The 13,353-nt window shown below is 39.6% G+C and overlaps 1 protein-coding gene across 1 annotated transcript; it reads left to right on the forward strand.

Moving 5' to 3' along the window:
• The first annotated feature begins 2,829 nt into the window (after window positions 1-2,829).
• On the forward strand, window positions 2,830-5,336 carry LOC147463441 (mavicyanin-like). The gene is made up of 2 exons (XM_086528860.1): window positions 2,830-3,153; window positions 4,659-5,336. Exons 1-2 carry the CDS (start codon window positions 2,937-2,939, stop codon window positions 4,979-4,981), a joined length of 540 nt encoding a protein of 179 aa, XP_086384986.1. The 5' UTR covers window positions 2,830-2,936; the 3' UTR covers window positions 4,982-5,336.
• The last annotated feature ends 8,017 nt before the right edge of the window (window positions 5,337-13,353 follow it).

A 13,353-nucleotide genomic window follows, 5' to 3' on the forward strand; every position in this document is an offset into this window, starting at 1 on the left:
TGTGGGTGTTTTTTGCATGCCACATGGCAGCCTCATATGTGTTGTCTCCTTTGGGAGCTCCAAAAAAACACTTAAGTTGCTTTCAAAAATCTTGATTTTGATGCCCACTTGGGCCCCCATATCCATTGCTCCCTAATCCAATGAGGAATCTATAAAGACCAGCTAAAAGTTTTATTATGGGCTTTGAATAGAACCCTCCACTTTGCATTCTAATGCTTCTGAGGCCTCAAATAGGCGTTCCAAAAATGGGGAAAAAATCTATGTTAACCACCAACCATCATCCTTTGTCGACTTTGACTAGCTCCTGCTACAACTTGCACAAGAAGTTTTGGACAAATTCTCACAATATTTCCCACATTGTGACTTACCTCAACATCATGAGCTTCTGTGAGGGAGGCGCCACATACCTAGCTAGGTACGATTGGGGGCAGGGGACCGCCGGCCCGGTGGGGGGGCCGGTGGTCCCCTACCCCCAATTGTACCTAGCTAGGTATGCGGTGCCTCTCGAGCAGAAGCTCACGCTGGTATGCATTGTATGAAAAACACTGAGAAAGACTCCATTTTCCTACATGAGAAAATTTCTAAATCTTCTTGTGTTGATGATCATGGCTACTATCACTAAGTTGTTTCTTTTGGATTGCCTCATACACTACATAGCACTTCCAAAAAATCTCGTGAGATTAAAAAACATTAGAGTGCAAACCCAACCCCTTGGAATCTTCATCTGCTTATAACTTGGTCATTTGAACTTGGGATTCGAAAAGACCAACACAGACAACAAACTAAGCACTTCGACACCATATCTTCACATACCCCATGGGCCATCATCATACATGCTCTATTCGATACAAATCTCTGGTACAAATCTGCAAACGATGCTCTCATTACTACAATATTTTGCATATTATGGCTCCGATTGATGAGCCATCTAGATGAGCTAGGCAAGCACTTTGAAGGGCACCATATCCACTCCCAGACCTACACCTTATTTAGCTTTTAACATTCTCCCTAATTAGCCCCAACGCTAAATCTTTGGCTTGAGAAAAAACATATATACATATATGGATCCCTTTGACTTCACCTGATCTTCATACATGCTTTGATATTCTGGTGCACACCTGTAAACACCCATGGCCCTACTTTCCTCCATTTCTAGCATCAATTCTCTTTGGTTGCACCAACATGTTTATAATTTGAAAAGCATATATTACATCAGCACTTTGTCCACCATGAAACTATTAATGAGCTTTTTTCCAATGGATAATTTATATTGCACACCAAATATATTTAAGTTGATTTTTGTAGATTTTTTTTTTTTTAATCTGGTGCTTAAGTGCACGAGAACCATTGATGATTGATCTGAGCATTAGACTCAGTTAATTTGAGATTTTTGAATAGATATAATTTTTTGAGATGTTAGTAGTCTTAATGTGTGTTAATCCAAATTAATGAGTTAAGCAAATCAATACACACAAGAAGATCTAGAATTTTTCTCACGTAGGAAAACGGAGTCTTTTAATACAATGCATAACATCACGAGCTTCTGCTCGAGAGGCACCGCATACCTAGCTAGGTACGATTGGGGGCACGGGAGCACCGGCCTCCTGCCCCCAAACGTACCTAGCTAGGTATGTGGTGCCTCCCTCAAAGTAGCTCATGATGTTCAGGTAAGTCGCAATGTGGGAATTATTGTGAGAATTTGTCTGAAACTTCTTGTGACACTTACTATGTTATGTCAATGTCATTTATGGTTTGGTTGCTTCATTCGCAATCAAGAACAAGTCCCTTTCTCATATGATCATCATGACACTCCCTTTAGGAACATCTTTTTGGCCAAAAAGAAGCTTGAGAATTCGAATATTGGCAAGACATTTTGGGGAAGCTTTTGTATATGTTAAGAAGCTTTACTTAAAGCAAGGGAAGGGATGGCTAATCTACGGTGCCAAATGAATACCTTTATACATACAATGTAATATACTATGATTAGGTAAGTGCTTCTTGCAACTATGTCTATGGCATGTGCTATGGAGGGAATTGCAGAATTCAGTACACACATGTGCACGTGCACACCACACATACACACGACCTCGGGGAGTCCACTATGTAAAATTTGTATATAGCACATGCAGACAAGAGATAATTAAATAATCTCTTATCTGTATATTTTCAAGTATTATATGTTTCTCTTATGCATGCTTTTTGTAAAAAAGCAAGCCCTTATGTATAAAAAATTTCACTTTCTCAATTGAAACCCTCTTTATGTAAGTACATTTTTTTGTAAATGTACCTAATTAAAAATCCCTTATTTTGTTCGCACGTGTTATCTTACATATTTTTTAGTGAATGCTCCAGACCCACGACACATCGAACTAGCATTAATAAATTTAGAAAAAAGCTAATCTATACTTGGTTAACTATCATGACAACCTCAATGCGACAAAATTTTTTAGGAATAAGGACCAAAAAATATTTTCCTTGTCCTCGCTCTAAATGCGAAGCATACCATGCTTACAATTGGGGCAAAGAGTAGCAATCGATCACAACACTTTGGTCCCAGGCGTGGGGCCCACATTAACCTCTTGTTCCATTATATCATGTTGCATCAAAAAATTTGTAAAAATGGCTTGGATCACATGGAGTTTTGCCTTTAAAAAGCACACTTTAATGCCATGGCTTGCTTCAAATGAAAGTTTTCCTCTGAGAAACTGCAGGTGTTGAAGGATGGCCCCAAGAAAAAGGGGAAAAGGTAGCACTCTCTTTTGCTAAAACGTCTTGCGTTCAAAACTTGTGGGATAGAATTTTGAGGTCTCTGTGGATGATTCCTACGACGTTAAAAACTTCTCTTCTCCTCTCTCTCTCTCTCTCTCTCTCTCTCTCACACACACACACACACAGAGAACGAATAATCATTTGCTTTGCACGCATTCTCTCACAAAATGAGCTTTCCTTGGCTTACAAGGGGAGCGCTACTCCTGCTCATCGTCAGCTGCATGGCCCGCGTTCCACTGCAAGCTGCAAGTAATGGTGCTGCTTGGAGCTGGAGTGATGGAGTGAGGAGGAGGAGAGTGGGGGGCGAGAATGGGTGGGTGGTAGGAGTCGTCAACTACACTCTCTGGGCCTCTCTCCACACCTTCCTCGTTGGTGATTTCCTCGGTAATGACCAGAAGATTTAGAATATTTCTCATGTAGGAAAAGGGAGCCTTTTTCAATGTTTTTCATACAATGCATAACATCATGAGCTTCTGCTCGGGAGGCACCGCATACCTAGCTAGGTACGATTGGGGGTGGGGGGGCCGGCCCCCACCGGGCCGGTAGTCCCCTGCCCCCAATCGTACCTAGCTAGGTATGCCGTGCCTCCCTCACAAAAGCTCATGATGTTGAGGTAAGTCATAATGTGGGAATTATTGTGAGAATCTGTCCAAAACTTCTTGTGAGCTAGCTATAAATGCACACTAAATCATGAATGCACGCATCCCCTCCTCTTAATATCACAAGAAGATTTAGAAATTTTCTCATGTAGGAAAATGGAGTCTTTTTCATTGTTTTTCATACAATGCATAACATCATGAGCTTCTTCTCGAGAGGCACCGCATACCTAGCTAGGTACAGTTGAGGTAAGTCACAATGTGGAAATTCTTGTGAGAATTAGTCCAAAACTTCTTGTGTTTGTTTTCAATCTAAGCACGCGCATAGTTATACTAGAAATCCAAAAAATATACAGAGCTCATGGATGGAGTCTTATACGTTGGTCTGACCATCATCCATGTCCAAATTGACTGATAAAGATCTACTATACGTGTACCAATGCATCCACACATTGACTCACTCTCTTCCCAGTTAGATACTAGTACGCAAGGCAAGGTTCCCAAAGAACATTTTTCTATTGATAATGTCAAGTTTTTTTCCAGAACTTTTGCATTTTTTTCAACTTATAACTGAACTACGGATATTTTTGTAGTTTTTCCAAATTGCTAAAAAAATCTCACTGGTAAAAACCAAAACATAGTAGGTGCATTGTAACTGTTTGCAGATTTTCTAGTGAGCACTGATGAAAAGATATTGATACTACCTAATCTCAACTAGAGATCTTTGCGTACTAGTATCTAACCTAGCACATCATACGTCAATATCTTGGCTAGCACGTGAAGTTGGTGAAGTAATAATGACCCAGCAAGTAACTAGGGTCTCACCCCTAGTTCACAAGCTTCATTCATTGGTGAAGATTATTGCTCTCCTTTATGCCTAATATCAACCATGGATCCCCAATGAAGCATCCCTCGTGCAAGATAGAAACGAGGGTGTTAAGAGGTCCACAAGGCGCGAAGTTGAACTTCCCACCTCACATAATTTCAAATTAAATTAGGTAGCTTGTCCACATATGCCTAATCCATGGCTTATATAGCCCTATCACCTTTCTCAAGTGATTGCTTATGCCTAGCACATCTAAAAATCCAGTGTTTCCCATTACACACATATCTCTCTCTCTCTCTCTCTCTCTCTCTCTCTCTCTCTCTCTCTCTCTCTCTCTCTCTGCGCGTTCCACAATTTTCATTATACATAAGATTTCGGCAAGAATTTTTCCTTCCAAGTTCTAAGAAAATTGAGTACTTATTCTTTTAATGTAGTTTTCTATGTTGAAACATGAGTTTTGTATGCAGAGTTCAACTATCTTCAAGAGTTTCACAATGTGTTAGAGGTAACAGAAGAAAGCTATGCAAGGTGTAGTGCATCAAATCCTATTAACCTATATATGAATGGCAAGACCATAATACAATTGAAAGAACCAAAGACTTACTACTTTATATGTGGAGTGATGAACCACTGCTTACTTGGACAAAAGCTAGAGGTTTTGGTCTTGAGCACTCTCCCTAGCCCAAGCGAAGTGCCCGTCCCAACACCGACCCCACTCCATCAACCATCTCTTCCACCGCCACCCTTGTCGATTTCCTCATATTTCAAGCCTTCTTTGTGCAGTTACTAATCTTGCACTTATGTCTTTCATGCTTGTCTTGGGCTTGACATAGTACCCCAACAGTCATAAATTTGAATTGTATCACATACAAAGAAGCCTATTCTCGCAAATATTTAAATCTTCATGAATTTTCACTTTTTGTCAAGGATTCAAATTCAAGCTCGCGTAAGCGAGACACCCAATTCACTTTGATGGAAGTTATGTTCCCTTTTTGAAACTATAACTTCCACCTACACTGAACCCTTAGAGAATTGGCTACCCCATAGGCATCAGCTCTCCTTGCCTTGTGTGGTTACTAGTGAGGCTTGAACACATAGCCTCTTTCCTCCAAGGATTTTAATTCAAGCTTAAGAAATTTTTCTTTGGTGAGCTTAGAACAATGTGTTATAAAGAGACATAGTCTGCTAAAGCACGCTTGTACATATGAGAACTTGTTGTCCACGTAATATTTCTATCGAATAGTAATTTCAACATTATTTTACGTATGAGACACATTTTTTGGGTTTTGTGAATAAGTCAGACCTAAAGATGAGAGGATGAGAGAGAGAGAGAGAGAGAGAGAGAGAGAGACAGAGAGACTTCTACACACACACACACACACACACACACATACACACGTATATAAAAGTGTGTGTGTGAGTGTGTGAGTGTGTGTGTGTGTGAGAGAGAGAGACACACACTTACGTGCGCTTATGTAAAAGTGTGTGTGAGTGTGTGGGTGGGTGTGTTTTGTTGTTGTTGTTTTAAAATAATAATTACACACAAAAGAACACTTTGTTCAAAAGACAATTGGCTTTAGACATTAGGAAAGTGATTTGCACCAAAAAAAAAAAAAAAGATTTGGAATCATCTTGTACAATATGGTCACAATGAGCATCATTGCAGTTACCAAGACAAAAGAACTAATGTATTGATGAAAAATGTTGTCATCTTTAGGGTCTGACTACAAGAAATCTAATCACCTTTAAGCAAAGATAGAACTCTCACATGTATCCATATAAACAAGACAGCACATTCGTTACTTTGGATACATTTTACAAGTGCGAAAGAATCTATTAGTTTTGATCCATGTCTTACGTGCGTAGCAACATTTGAATTAACAATTTTTTATTTTTTATTTTTGCAAAAGTCACAAATTGTAAGTGAGACCTCTATCAAACCAAAAAATTTACAAATAAGTCATGCTCACATTGAGCCATGGCAACTTTTTAGATGACCAAAACCCCAAACAAGCTTGACGGTGAAATTAACAATAATCTTAAACTGAGCTAAATTTTTGGTTTAAAAAAATCTAAAACTAAATTTTGAGAAAAGAGTTAAGAATTGTGTAACTTTCTAATGCAAAGCCATCACCCCTTGTAATGAAAAATGTTTCAAAGCTCTCAATCAGTTAAGTTTATGTTTTTTTTTTAAAGTCTTTTTAAATGTGAGAGTGATTGTGATCATGTGGATACTACTATGAGATTATGGCTTGGAACTTTAACTCTTAGCTCGAAAATAAAATCTTATTTGTTACAGAGAGTTATGATTCAAAGGCTACCTTCTTTATGGGCTTTACAACATAACTCCAGATCTATTAAAATATTTTGGAACACCTTGGAACTTGAAAAGAAAACAACTCTAAGTGAGGGTTTAGAGATCCCTCACCTTTACAGATTTTGTGAGTTAGAGAGAGTCAACGACCACTTCCTTTTAATGCAAAGCCTTCAGCTACCATTCATAGTATGTTGGCATCCAATTCCTCACTAACCTCAATAGGGCCATCACCTAGTCATAGCCATCAATAAGTGTCGATATATTCTTGGGGTAAACCTAAACCCAAGGTTCAAAAGAAAACCGAAAACTCCAGGAATTGGTAGCTTAACAATAGCACCAATATTTGGGTGTACCAAAACCCTTGGTTGTGAGAGAAGCTAAAACTCATGGTTGATGAGTACACCAAAAACTCGAGATATCATGAGAATGGTGTGTCTACTTTGGGCTTGAGGGCAGGATTGTTTGGTTTCCAAGCCCTGGTTTAGTCAAAGTATCACCCATGGGAACACTCCCTTATAGCATGCAGAGATACCTCCAGTTGTGAGTAGAGTTTGCATGGCAACATTCAGTCTATATATGTAAAAGGATTTTTCACAAAATTAATAGAAGTGTTGCTTTTTCTATTGTGTCGAGTTGCTCCCTCTCTCTCTCGTTGTTCTTTACTTCTCCATGCCATGGTGATTCTCCTTCGTCGTCGTCCTCCCTAGACGTTGCGCCCAACATAGAGAACTTTGGCAGCCAAGATCACAGAGGATCTAGCAAAGAATATTCCAAAGAATCTTGAATTCTTAGAGGCGAGAACCATCCAAAGGCTTTTGCCAAAGGCTCCAGAGGTTCCAGAGATCAAAATCCTAGAGAGTGAAACTAGTAAGGAGGATGCTATAAAGGAATTTGAAGAGCCAGCAAAGGGCTCATAGGAGCACCTAAAAGAAGATGTCGATAAGTCAGGGCAAACTTGGCCCAGGCTGATCAATCAGATCTAGTGAGGAAAATGTTCAAAAGAAACTATCCAATTCCTCACAAAAGGATCCATCAACCAAAGCCTGTGAGAGGCTAACAAAGGCATGGCTCTATGAGGACAGCTATCCAGAGGGGAGATCCTCAAGTTAAGACATTAGTTCTAGGGATGAATAGGATCAAATCTATGTAAAGGTCTATGAAAGAATTCTAGAAGCTTATTGTTTAATTAGACGGTATCAAAACGACATTATCATAGGCTTCTAAGTTTATCTAAAAGCAAAAAAAGAAGGAATCAGATTCAATGGCCATGTATATGTCTGAGATTAATGATGATGAAGTTTTGGTAATCCAAATTGATTATAGGCTTAGGAAATAATGGGAGCAACTGTGGGGTGTAATCCTAGATGGTAGTGTTGCTCTTAACATCCTCAGAGAGCATGTTAGATAGAGCTTGGGGATACAAGATATAAAACCAACACCCTTCCAAATTTGAATGGCAGATCAAAGGATAGGCTAGTGGCATAGTGGAAAACCTATAGATTAGGGTAGGATCTAAAAAATTCAAAACCATCTTTCTAGTATTAGATGTGCAAGGAGCCTACAATATGATGTTGAGAAGGACTTGTCTCAAAAGTGCAGGATTCATTCATGATTATGCAAGCCAAACATTGACCATTTAGGGACCCAATAGGAGAATACAAGTAAAGAAAAATAATACTAGAAGCTAGAAGAGAGCAATGAGGCCAAAAGAATTGTGTAGGAAATATGTAACAAAGAAAATCAAATGAATGCTAACATCCATGAACATGTTTCATGGCAGAGATAAACTATACGACTGAATCTAGATGGTAGGCATCTAGAAGAACCAGCTCAGGTTGTAAAGGATGTCAAATCAAAGGAGGAACATGGGAAACAAGCCCATGGTACCATATGTAGACCAGGGTTTACTACGGCAAGAAGTATGTGTGTATGAGTTAATATAATACATTCCAAGTGATAATGTGTGTGTGTGTGTGTGTGTGTGTGTGTGTGTGTGTGTGTGTGTGTGTGTGTGTGTGTGTGTGTGTGTGTGTGTGGCCCTCCCCCATCCCAGAGGAGAGATCCACTTGGTGGAGGATGGTCCACCAAGTGGACCAATCCCCCACCAATTGTAGTAAATGCTTCCTAAACATTTCCATGTTTATAGCTCGTTCACTTGTGCTGTGTTAAAAAGGGTTTAGATGTGCGCATACCCATTAGTAATGTGTTGAACAAAGTGTAGATGTAACGGTATCCAATTGTTGTATGATAAAGGGTCCTCCAAGGAGGAGAGTATGGTCTAGATGCGTGAATACCCATCTGTAATGTGTTGAGCAGGGTTAAGATGTGATAATATCCAATTGTTGTTTGATAAAGGGGTCCTCCCGGGAGGAGAGTATGATACCATGAAAACTACATACCTGTCATCTCATGCTTCTAGTTGATGCGTCACCTCAATTTTGTGAACTATGTCGTCATTGTGGTTACTATACCATATTCCGATCCTGCAAGATAAAAACCACTTGAAATTCCACACCTGCGTGAGGGTCGATAATGATTATAGCATAAGGATTATATGTAAGCATGTAGGTACTTGATCAATTTAGGAGTTGAGAGCTCCAACCCATCCCTTTGGATTGGGTGGATCAAGCTAGTAATATTATAACTTGTATCAACATGAACAATTGAGGAGCCAAAAGCTAGTAATATTATAACTTGTATCAACTTGACCAATTAAGGAGCCAAAAACCCCAACCCATCCCTTTGGATTAGGTGAGTCAAGCTATTAATCGTAGACATTAAGAACTCCAATTCCTAGGGCATAATTATACCAATGGATAGTACAATTATTTAGATCAAAAATTTGATCTCTAATCATTACAAAGTGATATCTAAATGTTGTATCACTGTGTGTCCACCCTTTGGGACAAGCTTCCACTACCTCTACATGGAGAAGGATCCAGCTGTTACCTGCATCCAAACAAAAACATTCAGTTAGAATTGGCTATGTTTGTGTGTATTGCAGGTGTCGACACTGGATCCACTTGTTATCCATGTCACACCTGTAGACCTAGTTTGCAGCCTACCCTTAGGATTGATCATTAAGTTGGGCTTTTAAGTAAAATAACCTTTGATTGTCTAATCATGTATATCTCAATATTCACTGAATTTTCCCAAAGAAATAATGTTAATAACTACTACCATAAATGATGTAGATACCCTTTGGGTGATTTTCGTTCAAAGATCATTGTATACTTCCTGATGAAATTTGGGCAGCATCTCCCTTGTACTTCAAATACTATTTCAAATCCTCAGTTTATGCCATCTCTCAATGAGACCCTCACATGAGGTTTACGACATCATTAATGAAAAACATGTATGTCACTTGTCAAAACCTAGCACCTCATCACATGTCACTGGCACATATAACCGTTTTTATAAAAATCTAGTAGTATCTTGTTTGTATCTCAAAAAGGTTTCCAAAAAAACATATCCTTGACTACTTTTATGTCTGTATGTTATGCAATGAAAATCGATCCCAAAAACCACAAAACTGTAGTATCTTAAACATTTTGTAAAACAATGAATAAAATGACTTTGATTGAGGAATCCTATTTCTTTGAGTTTACCCAATCACACAAGTAAGAAAGTTATAAGATAGTTCCCATATCCCATAATGAAGTTTATCATCCAGCTTTAGAATAACTAGAGTCTTAGAGAAGTAAGTAAGATAGCATCCCCCCAGCTTTAGAATAACTAGAGTCCTAGAGAAGTAAGTAAGATAGCATCCCCAAAATGGCATGTGTAAAAAAAACCAATACCGCCTGACTACCCAAATTCAGAGCTTCTAAATAGAACAATTCTACAAGCCATCCATTTATGCCAATCAAAGAGAATAAGATCTTAGTGTGTAAGGTTAACATTGTCACTTTGACCAAATTCGGACAGCATCTTGTTTGTAAAACGAACAAAATTTCAAAATTTCAGTATGTGCCATCTCATACTGAGACCCTCGACGGGAGGTTTACGGCTTACGATACTGGCATACACTCAAGTTCCTTCTTTAATTTATAAAAAACCACTAAATCATAGCTTTTTCAATGCATTAAAAGAATACCAACACTTTCCTCCCTTCCTCATAAGGTAGTTATAAGTTTATGCATTTAGCAAAATGAACAATTGTACAAAAAAGCCAGATTGCTACCTTTATCAAGACATTCTAAGACAGATTTTAAGGCTAGTTCAACACCTGCTTTTTTATCCTTCCATGTAATACTTGAGATATTTATAACTTCAATGATTTTTTCACACCTTATTCTTCATACAAAACCACCAAGCTGTGTGTCATAATGATCATAGTATATAAAAAAGCTTTTAGCATTCTGGGTATGTTTATCAACATATTTCAAAGTCATGACTATCTTGCCTATTATAATCCAAATTCTAAGTAGGTGCAGGACCACCTACCTGTGTTGTAGTTGAATGTCTCCTTGAGTCGTGTGTTGATATGCTGTATGAGACGTGTGTGGTTGAAGGCGCACACTTGGGGACTCCGTGAGTAGTCATGGGCGAGCCAACCATTTCTGAGTAACTACGGTAAGCCGAGGGAGATACCTTGCGAGTAAACCAAGCACCTGTCATGTTTAAGAACAAGCAGATTGCATGTGGCAACCCGGAATCATATGCAACTGTGTGCCTACGTGCGGTGTGTGTGTGTATGTGTGTTCGCAGGGTAGCCACTCCTGATATGCAAGATCTTACTCAGAGCCCTTGTTTTATGCAGTCTCGGTGTGCTACGCCAGCGTGTGTGTGTGTGTGTGTGTGTGTGTGTGTGTGTGTGTGTGTGTGTGTGTGTGTGTGTGTGTGTGTGTGTGTGTGTGTGTGTGTGTGTGTGTGTGTGTGTGTGTGTGTGTGTGTGTGTGTGTGTGTGTGTGTGTGTGTGTGTGTGTGTGTGTGTGTACGAGGGGGAGAGAGAGATCATACCATGCCACAAGCGGCCAAGGCCAACACGGTGTAAATCCATACGCCCTGAGGGTTGTTCCAAAATAGTACTCTTGCCAGCTACGAGTGGACAATGCAGAGCAGAGATGAAACACGTTACGCTGTTGTGGATCAGTGTTCACAGCGATTATGTGTGTGTTGAGATGTATCAGTTGGGCGGCATTAAATCATGATGAGGGGGCTGCAGATCCACTCCTCACAAGGCGGATGTACCACACACTCGACGGGATAAGATTGCACCGAGAGGCCATTAAAGTAATGCAAACTGCTGTATGGACCACGTGTGTAGGGATATTTGAATGTTTATAGAATCTCTAAGTTAAGGAGATAATACTCCACATTCAAGTCTCAAATTGTGAGGCAATCTGTCCTCAGATAGCATCGCTATCCCTTCATTAACGGAGAGTCTGTTCATACCAGTAGGAACTCCATCTCGGAACAGGAGAATTGATATGCATTGAAGCCTCCAAGGGACTTAGGAGGTGGGCTAGTAAGGAGAGTGCCACACGAGAAAGCGAGAAACTCCCAATTGTGCCAAGACCTTGTCGTCAAGATAAGTGTGTGTGTGTGTGTGTATGTGTGTGTGAGTGAGTGTGTGAGTCTGTTTCTAGGAATCCGGATATAAAGGCCTCTGCCTCCAATGCTACAAGGATTTTACTTCTAGAAAAGGAAGGTCAGTCTTGATCAACCCATGTGTGCATGTATTCCCTCACTTATGGATATCCAAGTTAGGCTTGCCTATGATTTTATTAGGTCAAGTCTATGACCTGCTCAAAAGATGATAGTGTTGCCAGAGGCCACCCTGAAAGATGTAAGCATGCATCCGTGTGCGAGATTGAAATCAGTGGATCAGGGGATCAAATATTACCACTATGTTGTGTGGTCAGGATACCCATGGTACCATATGTAGACGAGGCTTTACTATGGCAACAAGTATGTGTGTATGAGTTAATACAATACATTCCAAGTGATAATGTGTGTGTGTGTGTGTGTGTGTGTGTGTGTGTGTGTGTGGCACTCCCCCATCCGAGAGGAGAGATCCACTTGGTGGAGGATGGTCCACCAAGTGGACCAATCCCCCACCAATTGTAGTAAATGCTTCCTAAACATTTCCATGTTTATATCTTGTTCACTTGTGTTGTGTTAAAAAGGGTTTAGATTTGCGCATACCCATTAGTAATGTGTTGAGCAGAGTGTAGATGTAACAGTATCCAATTGTTGTATGATAAAGGGGTCCTCCAAGGAGGAGAGTATGGTCTAGATGCGTGAATACCCATCTGTAATGTGTTGAGCAGGGTTAAGATGTCAAATATCCAATTGTTGTTTGATAAAGGGGTCCTCCTAGGAGGAGAGTATGATAGTATGAAAACTACATACCTGTCATCTCATGCTTCTGGTTGATGCGTCATTTCAATTTTGTGAACTATGTCGTCATTGTGGTTACTATACCATATTCCGATCCTGCAAGATAAAAACCACTTGAAATTCCACACCTGCTTGAGGGTGGATAATGATTATAGCATAAGGATTATATGTAAGCATGTAGGTACTTGATCAATTTAGGAGCTGAGAGCTCCAACCCATCCCTTTGGATTGGGTGGATCAAGCTAGTAATATTATAACTTATCAACATGACCAATTGAGGAGCCAAAAGCTAGTAATATTATAACTTGTATCAACTTGACCAATTAAGGAGCCAAAAGCTAGTAATATTATAACTTGTATCAACTTGACCAATTAAGGAGCCAAAAACCCCAACCCATCCCTTTGGATTAGGTGAGTCAAGCATTAATCGTAGACATTAAGCACTCCAATTCCTAGGGCATAATTATACCATAGAACCGCCAATCCAATTCTTAGGGTAT

This window comes from Adiantum capillus-veneris, chromosome 2 (genome assembly GCF_014529385.1).
Source record: "Adiantum capillus-veneris isolate H3 chromosome 2, ASM1452938v2, whole genome shotgun sequence".
Lineage (NCBI taxonomy): Eukaryota > Viridiplantae > Streptophyta > Polypodiopsida > Polypodiales > Pteridaceae > Adiantum > Adiantum capillus-veneris.